The sequence below is a fragment of the Schistocerca serialis genome, chromosome 8 (assembly GCF_023864345.2).
Source record: "Schistocerca serialis cubense isolate TAMUIC-IGC-003099 chromosome 8, iqSchSeri2.2, whole genome shotgun sequence".
NCBI lineage: Eukaryota > Metazoa > Arthropoda > Insecta > Orthoptera > Acrididae > Schistocerca > Schistocerca serialis.
The window spans coordinates 480,794,371-480,813,442 of record NC_064645.1 but is presented as its reverse complement, the minus strand read 5'-3'; the positions used below and the strand labels follow the sequence as shown (position 1 = coordinate 480,813,442).

Genomic DNA, 19,072 nt, shown 5'->3' with positions numbered 1-19,072 from the left:
GCAAGCTGGGATATTTTTACTTACCCTCTTGTTTTGCCATCTGCCTCTTTAAAATTCATTTTTCCATGTCTGACTGATTAACATTAACATATGTGAGTATAATCTGCATTTTCATAAAAGAGAAAAGTTGGCCCTCAGTGTTAAAGAATATAACACCAGCTCTACTTTTGTGCTTGATTTTATGTATGTAATTGATTTTTAATTTATTTTGACTATTACTAGTTAATGTCTTTTATTATAGGGTGAAATCAGTAATTGTTTCGTAACTTAAATTCCATTGTTGACAAATATAAATTCTGTACTAATTATAAACATTTGGAGGACCAACTGATAGCATCCTTAAAGTATTTATTTGGCTCTATTCGAAAACACGTTAGCAAAGCCAGCTCTTAATTAATTCCAAAGTAATGACCAGTTTTGTCCAAAGTATTGTTTGCGTAACTATATCTGTTAATTTCATCATTTAAACAAATAATTCAGCCTAACTCTCGTGCGAGAAGAAACTGTTAAAAAGAACCAATTTTTCGATATATGCTGTTAATTGAATGAGTTTCAATTTTAATTTCTGTAAATTACATATTGAACAATGTATAGTTTCAGTGCCTAGTATTGTGAGGATGTATAAGGGCCCGATTTTTGGTCCCGAGACAGTCAGTCCATGGCCTATTTTCAACGAGAAACCCATATTGGTTAGATCAACAACAATGCATCCATGAAATAAGTGTAACACAATTGGGCCATGTGTTAAAACAGTGACAGTATCTGTTCAGTATGTACCATGTTATTCTGCAAGAAATGTGAACTGTGTGATCAGATTTTTACTGCTCTTAGATGTTCAACAGTAAACTATTGTAGCAGAATGCTGATGTATGCCTGCAAACTATTAATAAGGCTTATCAAAAGTTAACCAATAGTGCACTGGCCATACTAGTTGTGTATATTGGGGGGGGGGGGATGAACAGTGGAAGTAAAGAACTATGAAACACAACTGTGCAACTGTCGACTACATTACTTAAAGTAGTCAGTGTTGATCTTCCACCCCCTATTTTTCAGCCAGTATAACAAAGCAGTACATTGACACCGAGGACTGTCAATGAAGAAATAAAGCAGGCAAACGTCACAGTGTGTGTGTGTGTGTCTCAAGAGCAGGGGCGAGATGTACTTTATTTTTAAATTTAAGTAATTGTTGTGTATTTTGTTTCTGATTTTATAATAAGTCACTTGTCATTGAAAAGGAGAGAATAAAACATTCATTATTTTTTAAATTGCAGGATAATTTCATGATGATGGAAGAAGCAGTTCTGTGTATGTCATTCAGCCGTGATTCAGAAATGTTAGTATCAGGATCCCAACAGGGCAAAATCAAGGTATGGCGTGTGCAGACTGGGCAATGTCTTCGGCGATTCGAGAAAGCTCATTCAAAGGGGGTTACATGTCTCCAATTTTCCAGAGATAACAGTCAAGTCCTGAGTGCATCTTTTGATACAACCATCAGGTGGGGAAATATTCAAATTTATTGTGATTTTCTTCTTCATTGCATGTCTTATGTTTACAGGAAGATGGAATGACTTGCCAGTATTTGCCTTTAGGATGAATAATTCCTAGGACTGCTAATGGAAGTGCATACAATATAAAATATCAATCCCAACTTTCAAAACTTGCATGTTCTCTCTTGAGATTGGTAAGGTTGGAAATGGGGGGGGGGGGGGGACACACACACTGTCATCTAGGCTCTGAGCAATCTCCCTTCCAGTGCCCCCCTCCCAATTTTTCTTTTTCCACCCTTCCCAACCAGTCAGAGAGAAGAAAGAATGTGCAAGTTCTGAAAGATGGAATTAGTATTTTCTGCTGTTGATATATATATATTCAAAGTACATTTTGCCCCATGAAGGTAAATATTGGCACATTATTCTGTCACTTCGTAATTTAAACAGTTTTCTCAATTGAATTTTTCCATTGATGCATGTGATATGTACAATCAAAGCAGCCTGAGATTAAAACTTGAAGTTCTGATCATTGTTACATTATTTGCCATTTCATTATCAATTTCTGGATATTAGAACTGGCGTGATGCGTTCTCATTGAGTGAGACATGATGTTCTCATTGAGAGAGATCATAAAGTGGACTACAGCTCACAACCCACTAATATTTCGATAGATGTTATGGTGTAAGATATCACTTTGGTAAATTACCAATGAATGATGCTCATCACCATGAAAACAGTTTTTACTTCGAATAGTGATTTACACTGGTATACTGTATCTTGTTTGTGTATGATTTCTGGTGCAGTTGGAGACATTGCTTCTGCAAGGCGAGGCTGTTGCTCTAAAGATAACTGTCATCCAAGTTGTACTGAGCACATCTAATATCATAACACATATGTATATGAACATTATGTGAGGTGTTTAAGTACTGTAATTGATGGTTCAGTATAATCACATATGAAAAGGAGCGATTTCCATTAATTTAGTAGCACGTCAAAAATTACATAAGCACTTTCAGATTTTCAGCACAGATGTAGTTGTGGGAGAGAAGTAGTCATCCATCAAGAGAATGGCATGGCATAGCTAGATGATAATTCAGGTGATATCCATACAGGATTTAAGGGTGTAAGAAATAGTAACCTGAATTTGTACACAGTTTCCACTTACAAAACTCAACAATGTGAAGTGCCAAGAAAGATACTGGTTAAATTATTAAGACTGATATTAAACAATTAAACAAATCCAGGATAGAATGTAACAATATTATGAAAAGAAAAGTTGCTACTCAACATATAGTGGAGATTCTGAGTTGCAGATAGACACAACAAAAAGACTGTCACAAATAAAGCTTTCAGCCAGTAAGTATAATAGATGACAGACACACACACCACATACTCACACAAATGCAACTCACACACGAAAGCTTTATTTGTGACAGTCTTTTCGTTGTGCCTATCTGTGAATCAGCATCTCCACTATATGGTCAGTAGCAACTTTTCTTTTCATGATATTGTAAGAATGATATTGTAATTATTAAACTTGTGAACTACAGTCTGATAGTGTATCTGTACCACCACCATGCCTTTATATAAAAAAACATGGTGGGCCAGGATTTTCAGCATTTGTTGACTTGTAGATCTAAGTTATTTCAAGTTGTGTATTTGTAAATTAACAAGAGAAACTTTTTGTGTTCCTGGGGTACAGTGATTGCTATTGCATGTCTGGCATTGCGACGCATAAGGTATCAAATATACTTCCGTGACGGATGAAATAATTCACACACTTTAACAACATTAAACAATTTTGTAATAACATTAAACAAATTTGTGGTGTTAGTGGTAGATGTTAACATTTCAATATGAGAATCTCACCACAACAGAGGATTTCTAATTTTACTGTGTCACTGTTCATGCCATTGATTTCACTTTCTAAGACAATTTAAGGAGTTTGTTAAAATGTAATGTTGAATCTCAGTCAACCCTGTGACTTATCTCAGTAAGTAGACTGAAGAAAGGCAAGATTACGTTTATAATATTTGTAGATATAGAGAAATTCTTTGATATTGTTGAATGGACACTCATTGAAATTCTGAAGGTAGCTGGGATGAAATACAGAAGTGAAAGGTTATTTACAACTTGTACAGAAACCAGGCTGCAGTTATAAGTTGAAGGAATGAAAGTAGAGTTGGTTGAGAAGATAGTGAGACAGTGTTGTAGCCTGTCCCTGGTGTTATTCAATCTGTACACTGAGTAAGCAGTAAAGGAAATGACAAAGGCTTAAAGTTCATGGAAAGAAGATAAAAACTTTAAGAAATATTGCACAGCTTTAACGAATTTTAAGGAATGCATTATGCGATACACTGCTGTGTCAGTATATTTTATTAGAGACGACCAGTTTTAGTCTAGAATCAGACCACCCCTGGGTCAAACAATCTTAGCTATACATTTGCATAATTGGAGTAACAGTTATCAGATGTACATTGTTAATAATAGCTGTATATATGTAATATACATGTCCATTTAACCTCATAATTTAATTTAATAACAATATAATTGTTGTATGCAAATAAAAATGGACCCATCTACGTGCACAGAAATCATTACTAGAAGATATGTAGGTGCAAAGTGTTGATTAATATTGGTGATACGGATAAATGAATGAACAGATTAGCGCATAAGATAGAAAACAGAAACAGTTTGAATCAGATGGATGACAAAGAAGACTGAGAAGAGTGTTACATAAGAAGGAATGGTGGCCACATGGGTTAATATAACAACAAAAACAAACAATTTTTGACAAAATAATATAATTGAATAGATAAAAAATCTACTTATGAAGTGGCAGCAGAACACATACATAAAAGAAGGTTGTAATTAGGCAGGCTGTTGGAGCCAGTGGCTCCTTCAGGCAGAAGCGTTGAAGGGGAAGGAAGAGGTATGAAGGAAAAGGAGTGGAGAAGTCTACGAAAAGGGGTAGATGTTGGGAAACTCACCCAGAGTCATTGGTCAGCGGAGGCTTACCGGATGGGATGTGAAGGAAGGACTGATAGTTGGGGACTGAATCGGACGAGGTTTTAAAATCTGAAAGATTAAAGGTGGAAGACAGGGTAATATGCAAGACATAGATTACTGCTTAAACATTGTGCAAGAGTTAATAAAAGTGAAAAGCTAAGTGCACTGTACCTTTACATACAGTATCTGCCATCAAGATCCCATCCCTGTGATTTAAACTGACCAGTAGTCCCTCCTTAAAACCACAGGCACCTTGCAAGGGCTAACACCTCAATCCATAGAAAATCTCATCTCTCCCAAACCACGCACCTTCACCTTTTACCTCCTTCGAAAGGTCCACAAACCCAATCATCCTGACGTCCTATAGTTGCTGGCTTCAAAACACCCACCAAATGTAAATCTGCCTCAATTGATCAGCACCTGCAACCCATAGTACAAATACATCACTCCTATATCAAGGATACCAACCACTTCCTAGATTGTATGAAATCTGTGCCCATCCCACTTCCACCACACACTTTGCATGTCATCATTGATGCCACCTCCCTCTATACAAACATCCCCCACCAACATGGTCTGTGCTGCTGAACATTTCCTCAGTCAGTGCCTACCTGATTCCGAACCCATGACATCCTTTTACCTCACCTTAATCAACTTTATGCGTACCAGCAACTACTTCACCTTTGAGTGGCCAGACGTACAAACAATTCAGGGGTAGGGCCATGGGAACCAGGATGACTCCTTCTATGGCAACATTTTCATGGGCCACTTGGAGGGGGCTTTCCTGGGATCCATAAGTCTTCAGCCCCTGGTTTGGTTTAGATACATAGATGTTATCTTTGTCATCTGGAGTCATGGTGAAGCTGACCTGTTAAAATTCCTGGAATCTCTGAATACCTTCTCTCAATTAAATTTCACATGGTCCTATTCTGAATCTCATGCTGATCCCATCCTCACTGAAGGTCAGCTACACACATTCAGTCTGTCTACATTAAACCTACTAACCAACAACAGTACTTACATTTTGACAGTTGCTATCCCATTCCATGTCAAATGTTCCCTCCCATACGGCCTTGGCGTTTGAGGCAAACATATTTGTTCAACTGCAGACTCTTTATAGCAATACCACCACCATTCTCACCTCAGCCTTCACTGGACGTAATTACCCCACCAGCCTAGTTCAAAACAGATTTCCTGGGCCATCACATTCAATCCTGATACTTGCTGATCCCTCCAAAAAGCGTCTTAAGAAGCACACCACCAGTCACTCAGTATTATCCTGTCTGGAATTTATTAATCAGCTACTTTGACAAGTCCATGACTTCCTAAAATCATGCTCTTGAAATGAGATCCATTCTGTCTGAGATCTTGCCCACCACAGCTAGAATAGCTTTTCGTCACCTTCCCAACATCCACATTTCTTGTCGGACCCTATGCTCCTTCTGCACTCATATCGGTACCGTATGGCTCCTACCCCTGTGACCATTCCCCACTGTAAGACTTGCCCTATGCACCCTCCAATCATCATCTATATAAGCTCTGTAAGTGGCAAAACATATACTATGAAAGGGAGAGCCACCTGCGAAAGGACACATGTTATGTAAACAGTGTTTTTCTTTTTACATCGGCATGACTACTGCCAGATTATCAGTTAGGAGGAATGGGCATAAGCAGAGGGTGTATACTGGAACATGCAATATCCTTCTGCAGAATGTGCTGTACAGAATGACAGTTGTGACCTCAGTGGTTGTTTTCTGTCTCAGCATTTCTTCACAGTAACTACCCTTTTCTTCACTCTTTTTGGCATCTTTCACCCCCCCCCCCCCCCCACTCTGTTATGTACAGTGCACTTTACCTTTCACTCTTATTAACTCATGCACGATGTTAAGCAGTAATCTCTGTCTTCCATATTAACCTGTCTTCCACCTTTAAGCTCTCAGATTTTCAAATCTCATACGATGCGATCCCCATCAATCAGTCTTTCCTTCTCATCCTGTCCAGTAATTCTCCCCTGACCCGCAGTTCTGGTTGACTTTCCCAAAATTTACCTCTTTTTCCTAGACCTCTCCAGTCCTTTTCCTTCACCCCTCTTTCCTCCCTTTCAACCATTCTGCCTGAAGAAAGAGCCACTGACTCCGAGAGCTTGCCTGATTATAACCTTCTTTTATGTGTGTGTTCTGCCGCTGCTTGGTGAGTAGATTTTTTATCTATCCAGTTAAATTATTTTGTCAGAGATTGAGTGTTTTCATTTAATCTCATAGATGTTTGTGTCAAAAAAGTCTGAGGTTGAATGGACATATATGTTACATTTATACATACGGCTCTATTAGTGGTGGAACAATCTACATCTGATTACTGTCATTCCAGTTACACAAGTGCACAGCTGAGATGGTTTTTGGACCTTATCATGGTCTGATCCTAGACTGAAATCAATTGTCTCTGATAAAATATATTGACACAGGAGTGTATTGCATAATGCAGTTCTTGAACAACTTAAAAATTTGCAAGTGACACTGTAATTCTGCCAAAGGTGACAAATGATTTGGATGAACAGTTGAATGGAATGGATAGTGTCTTGAAAAGAGACTATAAGATGAGAATAAACAAAAGTAAAATGAGTAATGGTATGCGCTTAAATTAAATCAGGTGATGAGGAAGGAATTAGATTAGAAAATGAGACACTTAAAAGTAGTAGATGAGATTTCCTATTTGGACAGCAAAAAAGATTATGGCTCAAGTAGAGAAGATATAAAATGCAAACTGGCCATAACAAGAAAAGCGTTTTCCAAAAAAGAGGAATTTATTAACAGTGAATATAAATTTAAGTGTTAGGAAGACTGTTCTGAAGGTATTAGTCTTGCATGCAGCTTTGTATGAAAGTGAAATGTGGGCAATAAACAGTTCAGATAAGCAGAGAATAGAAAGTTCTGAAATGTAGTGCTGCAGAAGAATACTGAAATTTAGATGGGTAGACAATATAACAAATGAAGACATACTTAATTGTGTATGGGGGGAAAGGTACTTATGACAGAACTTGGCTAAAAGAAGGGATTTGTTGGTAGGATATTCTGAGGCAGCAAAGAATCATCAGTTTGGTAACTGATAGAAATGTGGAGGGAAAAAATGGTAGAGGGAGACCATGGGATGAATGCAGTAAGTATTTTCAAATGTATATTATTTGCAGTAGTTGGACAAAGATGAAGAGCCTTGCACAGGATAGAGGAGTGTGGAGAGCTGCATCAAACCAGTTTCTGGACTGATACTACGACGACGACGACGACAACGGCAACAGCAGCAGCAGAAAGCTGTGTTCTGGTTTCATGGTTAGGATAATTTGCACCAGCGTGCCAAATGAAGGAGGCGGGAACTGACACTGAAAGATAAACTCTTGATGGGATATAGAGAACCTGATGAATGGATAATCTTGGCTCTCACCAACAGTTTAATGTTATTTCTACAATTCTTTCTTTCTTTCCTCTTCTTCATTCATTTCACATCCTTTCTTTGTATTCTATTCAGTGTACATTCTATGTTCTCTAAGTATATTAATATCTGTTTCCTTTCAATTACATTTTCTTGTTAATATTTTCTTCACTTGGTCCCATTCTTTTCCTTTTCATGCCCATTTGGAAGTGTCATATCCATTTGTACATGGTAATTTGTTTTTGAGTGAAGAACTTATATTTTTGTGGATGAGTGGGTGCTTGTCACTGTTACATTGTAATTTATGTAAGCTATCATCTGTTGAAAGTAAAACATTGTTTTTCTTGTAATTTGAGTCTACCCTGTATCGTACCTTTTTTTGTACTGTGTTTTATGGTTTTCCCTTTCTTCTAAAGAAGGAACTGTTTTAAAACATTGTATTATTAAAGATGCCTCTTTTTCTTTTATTCAGAATCCTCGCATCAAATGTTCTGGTTCCTACATTTACAAATTAGATGTTCATCTGTTTCAGATACTGACAGTTTCACCATTACTAGTTGCAGTTACAGTTAGAAAGTAATCCTCCTGTGACATTTATGGGTACAAGTTATGAAGCTCAGGGTCTGGTAAAAAAATTCTTATTTTCCTGTCTTTTTCACAGTTTCATAGCCTTTCTTTTACTGTTGTCAAATAATATCTCTCCTTCATTTCCCACTTGTGCTATGATAGGACCTCAATACCATGAAGTCAGTCTGCAGTTTAGTCTTGAGATTGGTCTGTTTTATTTATCATCATGATTATCTTCAATGAATTTTATCTCAATTTCATTTCCTTCTAAAATAAACAGATTTGCAAACGGCATAGATAGTTCCAGATGCAGATTTGGCGATCTGGTTAGTTAACTACAGTGGAAAATGTGTGGCCTCTATGAAAGCTATTACATAATCCACCTTCAGGAGCTTGGTGAAGAAGTAGACAGAAAGAAAAAGGACTCTCTCTCTCTCTCTCTCTCTCTCTCTCTCTCTCTCTCTCTCTCTCTCTCTCACACACACACACACACACAAGAGATTGCAATTTGTGTTTTACTTGTGGGTATTGTGGAGTGAGTTATTATATTAAATGCATAATAATGTGATGACATGTTAATCACAGGGAGTGATAAAGTTTATGGCATTGACTTTGAAGGATGTAAAAAACTTTGAAAGTCTCATTTGGAAATAGTATGATCTGGAAACAGTTAGAGATTCTCATTACCTATCAGTTTATCCTAAATTTGTATTCAAAAATATTTGTAGCTCATGTAAATAAATTTTAAATATTTTTTCTGTAAATTAGCCTTTGTATTGTTAAGATTGTAATTGTCACTGCACATTTGTGACATTTAGATATTATTGTGATGTTAACTTCCTATGTTTCAGGATTCATGGTTTGAAATCTGGTAAGACACTCAAGGAATTCCGGGGCCACAGCTCCTTTGTGAATGAAGTAGCCTTTACACTAGATGGACATAATGTTTTGAGGTTTGTTTTTATTTTGATTCTTAATGCCACAGCATTTTTATCTGCAGATAGGCCTTAAAAATATTTGCTTGTTTAAGAAGCTGTAGAGTCATAAGATTCTTGCTGCATTTTGACCTTTAATGATTTATTCAACTAAACTCTTTAAATCGAAGTAATGCTATTTATTTTGTGGAGACATTAATCCTTCATAATAAATTAGAGCTTTTTAGAATTTGACAAATTTTTTATCTATGACAGTTCACACTGTTACTCCAGTAAATTCCCCTACATTAGTATTAATCTATGTCGATGAGAAAATTATGGTAGTGTTTTCTTATAGGTTGCCTAATATAAACAAGGGAAAGAAATTTTGCACGTGAAATGTTGATACAGCTAAATAGATCATTATAGCACGAAACCTGTGAAATAGATCTTAATAGTGTTCTGTGTGTATGAACCCATATGCTGTGTGTGTGTGTGGGGGGGGGGGGGGGGGGGGGCAGGGCACTGTGTCCTCTGTGTAGAGTAGTGAGGAGGACTTTGTCTTGGCTGCATTGTTGACTTTACTAGCTATGGCTTATAGTCATTTTCAGCTGTTTTTCATACCATGACTCCATACCTCAACGGTGAGATGGTAGTATCCAGGGGAGTGGTTCACTGAACTATCTGATTAGCACTGTATGCCTCATTGGTTGCTACATCTGTTAATACATTTCTCTGAACTCCCGTATAGCCTGGTACCCAGTGGAACGATATGTCCTTTCCCAGGCTTTGTAGGCAGAGAAGGGTATTCTGGACTACTTTATCTGCCAAGTAAAAGAATTTATAGGGTGAAGGATATGCAGGGAGGCTGAGTAGATGACGAATTTTGCACTCCAAACACCCATCCTCTCTTCCAAAGGCATCGAGTTTTCTGCATCATAATCAGTGCAAACCACAAAGCAGTTAAGCGAACTGCTTAGACCCAGCTGTGAATTAAAAATTTAATAAAACATTGGATTATAAACATAGGCAGAAGAGCAGTTTCTCCTGTACTTCACTTGCTCTTGCCCTCTTCTGTAACAAGGACGACACTGTCTTCCAGCTCTGTGTTTGGATTGATAGTTTCCCCGCACTTTGAGTTCACTGTCATAGTTCACAGTCAGTATAAGGAAATTTGTTCTGTAAAAGGATGAATAACAGTTGCCACCAGATGGTACATGGCAGATCTGCAGCATCAGTACAGAGAATGAGTATGGGTATGTCACTGTAACCACCTGTGGCCAGCCTAATTACCTCATGGTGTATAGTGGCAGTGATCTTAAGTCCCATAAGCTAGTTGATGCCTCACAAAAGCAGATGTTTCCTGTTTCTCCCCTTCAGGGGCACCATTCTTTTGTTCAAAACTGTTGGTCACTGCTTTGACAACTCAGTATGTAAAAAAGCATTGTGATTGGAAGCACTACGTGAATATGCGCAGATGGCCACAAAAGCCCTGTTGGTGAAATTATCCTAAAACTTTCTGTCTCCAACTAGTGTCTTATGCCTTACTTATGTCAAAAAATTTTGCTGTACGATGATGTTTACATAAAAAAAAACCTGCTGTATAGTTGCAGCCATCTGTATCAGGTTGACAACTTTATTTGACACTTTCTGAATATGCACTGAGACTAGCTAAGAAGTTGCCTGTTCTTTTATGTTCAAACCAAATGACAGTTGCTTCAGGATCTTTCCTACACAGCTCATTAAGGTGATGTGTCTGTAACAACTGGGACACATTTGGTCCATTCATAGTTTGAAGCAGGATTTCCATTGATTGCTTTTGCACCTTTTGCAAGCGTTGCCGTATACTGTATTGGAATTATTTGCGACTGGGTGCAGTATCGTGAGCCTCAGGCAGTGTTAGTTCCAGCACCCATCAGGAGAAGGGATAGTTATGTCTTCCACTCCTCTCCATAGTTGCAGGATTGTGCCATTGTTTTGAGACACTCCTGCCTCAGCACCACTGCTATTTGGCTGGCTGTATTTTATGGAAATCAACGGACCATTGACCCTGAATCTTTTCTTTGCTCTCTTCTATTATTTGTCAAGATTTAGTCCTAACTTGTCGAATGGCTGTGAAGTTTTTGTCATTGGTTGGTATATAAACGGTTGTAGAGCTACATGCCTGACCTTGTCTGCTGAGTGGCACTTGTCACTCTACTAATGTGCTGACTGCTTCCTAAGGTGGTCAGAGAAATCTGGGGTTAGGGTTTCTACTGGTTGTCAACATTGTAAAAAAGTAATGAAAATGATAACATGATTTTGAAAGTAATGAAATTGATTGAGCGGTCATGAAATTTGTTTTGTGTGTCATTGAGGTGCAGTTCCTAGGGAATAGCAAAGTAGCAGTACCACCAAAAATGTTGTATCCAGCAGCCCATTTAATAAACAATAATATATATTTTATAAAGATTTGTCAGAACTCTTATAAAGTCTTTGCTATCTGGAGGGACCTCATATGTCCATCCATCTGTGTAAGCCATGTTAACATTACCTCTGCCTCCAGGAGTTTCGAACCTTAAGGGGCAGGTGCAGAGGAGAAATTTGGAGGTCTAGCATTGTTAACACATATCTATGAGTATATGAGGTATATACAACTAGTGAAATGATGTGTAAACTGTAGCTTTGCTCTGTTGCTGGAGGCGTATCAGTTAGTGGAGCTGTTTCTTTAGGTCTGTTTGCTTCCTCTTCTACTTACATTTCTTTAATTTGCATCTTTGTCAGAAAGGCTTTTTTAACAACTCACGTAAAAGTTTTGTAATGTCATTTAGAAGACAGTCCTTTGTCCAAAACTTGAGTTTCTTATATCATTATCAGTTAAACTATAGGAGTTTGTAACTAAGTGTCAGTGAAATGACTCGCTCCCTCCCTCCCTCAGATTTGTTCAGCTAATGTAAAGTGTTGCTTCTCAGTTCATAAAGAAAACTGTTAAGGAAATGACAAGAAGTTCTAGCATGTTACTTGTTGATTTTACCAAAGCACATAGTCATAAAACAAGTCATAATGTAGGTATTGGATTTGGTGCCATTGCTGCTAGCAAGAGCTACATTGAAAATTTTCAGAAATGACTGCACAGATGTTTTGCAAAGTGTGTATCTAAAAATTGCTGAGGAGAGTCCTTTGAAATTAAAGTTTGTCAAAGGTGGCTCGTGTTTATTCCAGAAGTTATGAGGATTTTCATTTTAAGAAATTTTCGAGTGACAGTTGCATTGGAAGAATGTGTGTCAAGAAACAGGGGCAGTGAAGAGCAAATATTTTAAATTTTTTGGATACTCTGAAATACAAATGAAACAGTACAGTCCTAAGAAGGGCGAACTTAATCACTTTCTGGTGAATTTACTGTAAAGTGCAAACGATGACATCAGGTTCGTACAGATGGTGTTATGCACGTTTCATGGAAATGCTGCAGTTGAAAAGGCTTTTCTGTTGACAAAGATATGTTGTTGAAATCAGAGAAGTAGAACAATTGTTGCAGAAAGAAATGTTTGCAATTAAGCAGTTTATTTAATAATGAGAAACAGCTGAATGCGGACATTACAAGAAATGTTTGCAATTAAGCAGTTTATTTAATAATGAGAAACAGCTGAATGTAGACATTACAAAATCATTGATACTAGCTGTGAAGAATGCTTCATCGAAAAGAATACAAACCTTAAAAAAGAAGAAATCAGGTGAAAATGAAAACAACATGATCAGTCTTCAAGAGAGAACAGTCCAAGAAATAAGAGCTCCAAGATAGAAAAGGATGATTAAAGAAAAGGCAAAGTAAGAAGCTGGAGTTTTAAATGTTGAAATTTTAAGTTTGGCTAAGAAACTTAAACTCTAAATCTCTTACTGCAAAATTTAATATTAGACATAAATTTGGTGCTTTCATAATTGTTAACTTGTCAAAAGGAAAACTGTTTGTTTTCACTACATTACTATGCTAAAACAATTGGTATTTTAGGTGGTGTAATGATAAACATATCTGATAACAGCCATAATTCTTCCTAGGTGAGAGTTGAATGTTTTTATAGTATTTGATGAATGGTATAAAAGAATTCATACACATGTGGAATAAAACGGCGTGGCTGCTCTTGTAAATAATTTAGTTAATGGCCAGCTTTGTAGTGTAGAAGGCACATCATAAGGTTAGATATGCTAAATACAAAGAGTGTTTGGGAGGACGACGGTTCAATCCCGCGTCCGGCCATCCTAATTTAGGTTTTCCGTGATTTCCCTAAATCACTCCAGGCAAATGCCGGGATGGTTCCTCTGAAAGGGCACGGCCGACTTCCTTTCCCATCCTTCCATAATCCGATGAGACCGATGACCACGCTGTCTGGTCTCCTTCCGCAAAACCAACCAACCAAAGAGTTTTCACTACAATTGTGGTCGAATTATACCTACAATCAATAGTGAGGAATAGAGAAAACTACTTACATGGTGAATCGTGACATTAAAGTTGCAACATGGACAGAACTGAACTTTCCTTGTCCATGAATAAATAATGCAGTTAGTGGGGTTGGATTGTTGTGGGGAAGGAGACCAGACAGCGAGGTCATCGGTTTCATCGGATTAGGGAAGGACAGGGAAGGAAGTCGGCCATGCCCTTTCAAAGGAACCATCCCAGCATTTGCCTGGAGCGATTTAGGGAAATCACGGAAAACCTAAATCAGGATGGCCGCACGTTGGATTGAACCGTCATCCTCCCGAATGCGAGTCCAGTGTGCTAACCACTGTGCCACCCCGCTCGGTGCAGTTAGTGGGTCATCATGTAAGCAGAAAGTATAGATCCCCAGTTCCTGAAATGTGCCTTTTTCTCTTCTCTCTCTCTCTCTCTCCCTCTCCCTCTCCCTCTCTCTCTCTCTCTCTCTCTCTCTCTCTCTCTCTCTCTCTCTATCTCTCCCTCTCCTTTTTTTTGCCATCAGAACCGCAGAACTGTCAAGACGTCACCTCCCATTCTAATGCGAAAAAAGACTAATAATGGGCTAGAACATCCATATTGCAACTTTCGTGTTAAAATTCAACATGTTAATTACTTGCCCTGTATCACACTGTTGACTGTAACTATAATATCACAACAATTGTAGGTAACACTTTTTCTGATTTAACACATCGAACCTGATGATGTGGCTGTTAGGTTACAAAACTGCTTGTTAAGAAATTATTTACAGGAGCAGCCAAGCAGTTATTATTCTAGATGTCTACTTGTGGCTGCAATTGTCCCTCATACAACATAGTGTGTAAGTCATTGATAGTTACAAACAAAGGAAAATCCAGGATGGAATGTAACAATATTATGAAAAGGATAGTTGCTACTCACCATATAGCAGAGTTGCTGAGTCGCAGAAAGACACAAGAAAGACTGTTGGAAAGTTAGCTTTCAGCCAACAGGGCCTTTGTACACACACACACACACACACACACACACACACACACACACACACACACACACACACACACAGATATGACCACAGTCCCTGGCAGCTGGAGCTAGACTGTGAGCAGCAGCGGATTATGGGAGAGGCAACCGGGTGGGGGTAAGGAGGAGCCTGGGGTGAGGAGGGGTAAGGATAGTGATATAGTGATAGCAGGTTAGGGGTGGGGGACAGTAAGGTGCTGCTGGGAGCATGCAGGGATGAAGTGGAGAGTAGGGCAGCTAGGTTGTCAGAAGGTTAAATGAAAGGCAACAGAGAGAGGAGGAGGGGTAGCGGAAAAGGAGAGAAGTAAAAAGACTGGGTGCGTTGGTGGAATAGAGGGCTGTGTTGTGCTGGAATGGGAACAGGAAAGGGACCAGGTGGGCAAGGACAATGACTAATGTAGGTTGAGGCCAGGAGGGTTATGGGTACGTAGGATACATTGCAGGGAGAGTTTCCACCTGTGCAATTTGGAAAAGCTGGTGTTGGTGGGGAGGATCCAGATGGCACAGGCTTTGAAGCAGTCGTTGAAATGGGGAATGTCATGATGGGTGGCACGCTCAGCAACAGGGTGGTCAGGTTGTTGCGGTTTGCTGTGCGTTATTTTGTAGCTGTGGTCTTTTTTTAGCCACTTAGAGGAGTTAGGCTGCTTTGTAGCTATTGTGCCACTGCAAGTGTGTTGGCAGACCCATGTGTTCTTTCTCATCACTGATATCTGTAATTTGGCATCATCTTTTTTGCAGCAGATACAAATGATAATGTTGAAAACTTAAACAAAAAACACAAAAACCTATAAATAAAAAAAGAAGTTAACAGCAGCTATGCTTTCTAGAACGCATTCTTTCATTATTGCTTGGTATAAGCCTCTTCTGTTTGACGTCGTCTCTACTAGTCCTATATGTCACACATCCACACCTCAAAATAGAGAGTGAAGTTATAATTACTTGTTATATAAAATATCAAAACCAATCCATCTCTTAGTAGCCTAACATTGTTAAAGAATAGAGTAACCTATTTATTTTATATCGTATTTTTACCTAGTTACACAAGTGAGATTAGTTTCACACATTAATCTAGCTTACGAGGCCTATGCCTTGCAGTGGTTTGATGATAGCGTATAAATCACACTTAATTAAATCGCACAAGTTGTGCAGTGCGTGGTATGTGGCACCTGGGGTGTGGCCATGTGCTGTGCCCCAAATGGGCTGTCTTATGAGCGCAGGCTTTGTTAATGATTGTGTCTATATTGCAAATTTCTCAGAGTAACATTTTGATGTTGTTTTGATATTTACCTGCGTTGCCTAAGTAGCTTACTGGTATTTAAATTTCATATTTTATTATTTTTAGATGTATTCTGTTATTATTTTATTTGCTTGTCAGTCTACTGAAGTGGTCCCACCTGCATGAAAATATTACTACTTACATTAAACATATAGTTGCAACACATATTATTTTTTAATTCTAGGGTTTCTTGTCCTTTTTTAAATTTTTAATTTAAGTTTTATTTTATGCTTTTTGAACTTTTTATTTAACTGGATTGGAATGGACTTCGCAGAGATCAATTAGAACAAGAGGAATTTGTGTGAAAAAGATATTTATGGACTTCAATGACAAATTGATTAGGGAGAGCTTTAAAGACAAAAATGGATAGATTCCAGAAAGGCACCGAAGTCTGACATTTCAAGGTCTTAGAGAGTATGGCAACATAAAACAAATAATGTTTCTGATAATTGTAAGTTGGGTCTGTTACTGTCCTTAAGTTGCTAGGGACCACTGTGGAAAAAGCTGTCATTTATTTAGGCATAAGTACTTTTGTAGAAGGGCAAAATTATGTGACCTTAAGGTGTTTACAAAGCTTGTAAGGTGTTGCTATTTGTAAATTCAATCAAAGGAAACTGTTTAATAATCCATCTAACAGATTGGTTTTAGCAGAGTTGCAAAGACTGAGAAACAGTTCTTTAGTACTCTAATTTTGTACTGAGTGTCATACTTCATTATTTAAAAATATTTTTTTGTTTAGAATACTTTTGCAATTCTCATTTGCAGTACTATTAATAATTAAAACACATTAAACATAAAATTATAGTTATATTTTACCATTGTAACTTATGTGATGTTTGTTTTATTAATTCACTCAGATATTAATTTAGTATATATTTAGCTAATTTAAATAACATAAGCAATAAGCAATGGTGATTATTCTAAATCAAGTTGGAAGAAAGTCAGCTGCCATGCGATCTCGTGCAATAGGCTGCCTTAACTATTAGGGCAAAATCATTTGACATAGTACTGAATTGTAGACCTTAAAAAAAATTACAGAAACATCTGCAAGAGCATATGTTTATATTTTATTTTGAGTCACAACCTCCCTTTTTCTGCTTTGTAGCTGCTGAAGTGGGCAATTTCAAAAGGCAAAAATCATCATTGATGGTCAGTCATGAAGATGAACATATGTTCCCATGGATTTTTCTTTAGATCTTTCTGAACTCTATAATCTGGTACTACATAACTTGATGATGTTGCTCTTATGTGTTACGTAGCATATATTAAAAGGGCTCGCTGCTGGAAAACATTTGTACTTAATTCAGCTTATGAAGTTTGATTGACTGCACAAACTTTCATGGAACATAGCTAAGAACCATCTTGATTGAACCAGCTTAAAATAAAATAAAAAATAAAAAAACTGGATTACAATCGGACCTTTCATTTGGGAGCTACGATGCCACAGGCAGACACACACATTAAATTTATGTACTGGGAATTAAAAATAGGTGGCTGTTGCCTTAAACATCTTTTTTACTTTGCTGTACATCATTAGTTTGTTTACATTGATGTGCTGAGATTTCTTTCCAAAGTAAATGGGACAATCTCACCTTCAAAGAGCAAGGCTTCTGTCAAAATTATAACACATGACAGCAGAGACATGCATGTGATGCCAAGGTCATGGGCAGCTTTGGTCCATGTTTTGCAAGTTGCCCAATCTTTACATAATGGCGTAGTGAATCCAAAATGTTGGTATATTGAACACCTGAAATGATCATTTCCTCATGAGGTGTACCACAGCCGTATCTTTGTTAGAAGATATTTTGAAATTTTCCTCATAGGCTGTTGTTGACAAGTGTTTACTTTATTACAGTTTACATAATTGGCCAAATTTAGTCTTAAAGGGCATTTTCAAGTGCAGTAGATTTCAATATGTTGAACAATAACAGGTAATTGAACAATACATTGACATCCACTGCTCTTGGTAATGACCTGCAAGGCCAGAATTAGCCAGTCGTGCAAGGTGTAATAAAGTGAATACCTGTCAACAATAGCTTAGGAGGAAAACTTCAAAATGTCTTTTAACTTCTTAATGTGTTTGCTGTCTAGGGCTGGACTCTGAAGCAGATAAACCCTTCAGAAAGAAAAGACATATTTAAAGTCAAAATAACAAATGTAGCTGTTCTCTGCAGTTACACCATTGATTTTTTTTTTTCCCATGATGACACGTACACATTTCACTGCCTCGATCTCCCATTTTTCTTTTAATTTATTAGTGTCATAAGTCTATTATACTGCTACAAGTCAGGGAATCTGTGCTAAAATGTAAGGTGTTCCTTAGCCCCTTCATGACTTGGTACTCATCAAGTTGTTTTGCAGTTTGCACCAGTGTTGCTTGATGTTAAGTAGTAGTCTCTACTATCAGTATCCCACTTTAGAGGCATTTCACTTCCTTGAGGTTTCCTGATAAGGAATATAAAGGCTTCTAAATGTAGAAAGATGTCAAGCTTTCCAGTGTACCCTCTTCACTTTATAATTAGCAAAACACATCATGGCAGTTGAGTTGTCCCTTTATCATCATCTTACATCTTACACAGTGTGTTTTCAGGTGGGCTAAACTCATGACTTCTCTTAACGAATTGGGTATTAAGTAGTACCTAACTGTCCACTCTAGCGGCAGGAAGTGTTTTTATTGTGTGTAATGGGATCCATGAACATCCTGTGAGCAGGTATGAGAACAAGGAATACATCCAGACAGAGCCTCCAGTGTCCACCCCGACAGAGCCTTCATTGGCTGGGTAAGCGTTATACAAATGGCATGGGACAGGTTCCCCAGAGGTTGCCTGCTAACTTCCATTCTGTCTCAGCAGCCAGCCACCCCATCACCACATTGCATACCATGATGTGTAGTGTTTAGTCTAACAGAAGTTTGTACCATCATGGTACTCAGGCAGTATGACACACAACATTC

General features: G+C 37.9%; 1 protein-coding gene across 1 annotated transcript in view; it reads left to right on the top strand.

The window, feature by feature from the left end:
* LOC126416415 (WD40 repeat-containing protein SMU1) overlaps positions 1-19,072 on the top strand; it is a 104,730-nt gene that overhangs the window by 68,020 nt on the left and 17,638 nt on the right. The window contains exons 7-8 of the mRNA XM_050084133.1: positions 1,272-1,495; positions 9,338-9,439. Coding sequence (XP_049940090.1) covers positions 1,272-1,495; positions 9,338-9,439 — 326 coding nt within the window. The remainder of the gene's footprint in view (positions 1-1,271; positions 1,496-9,337; positions 9,440-19,072) is intronic.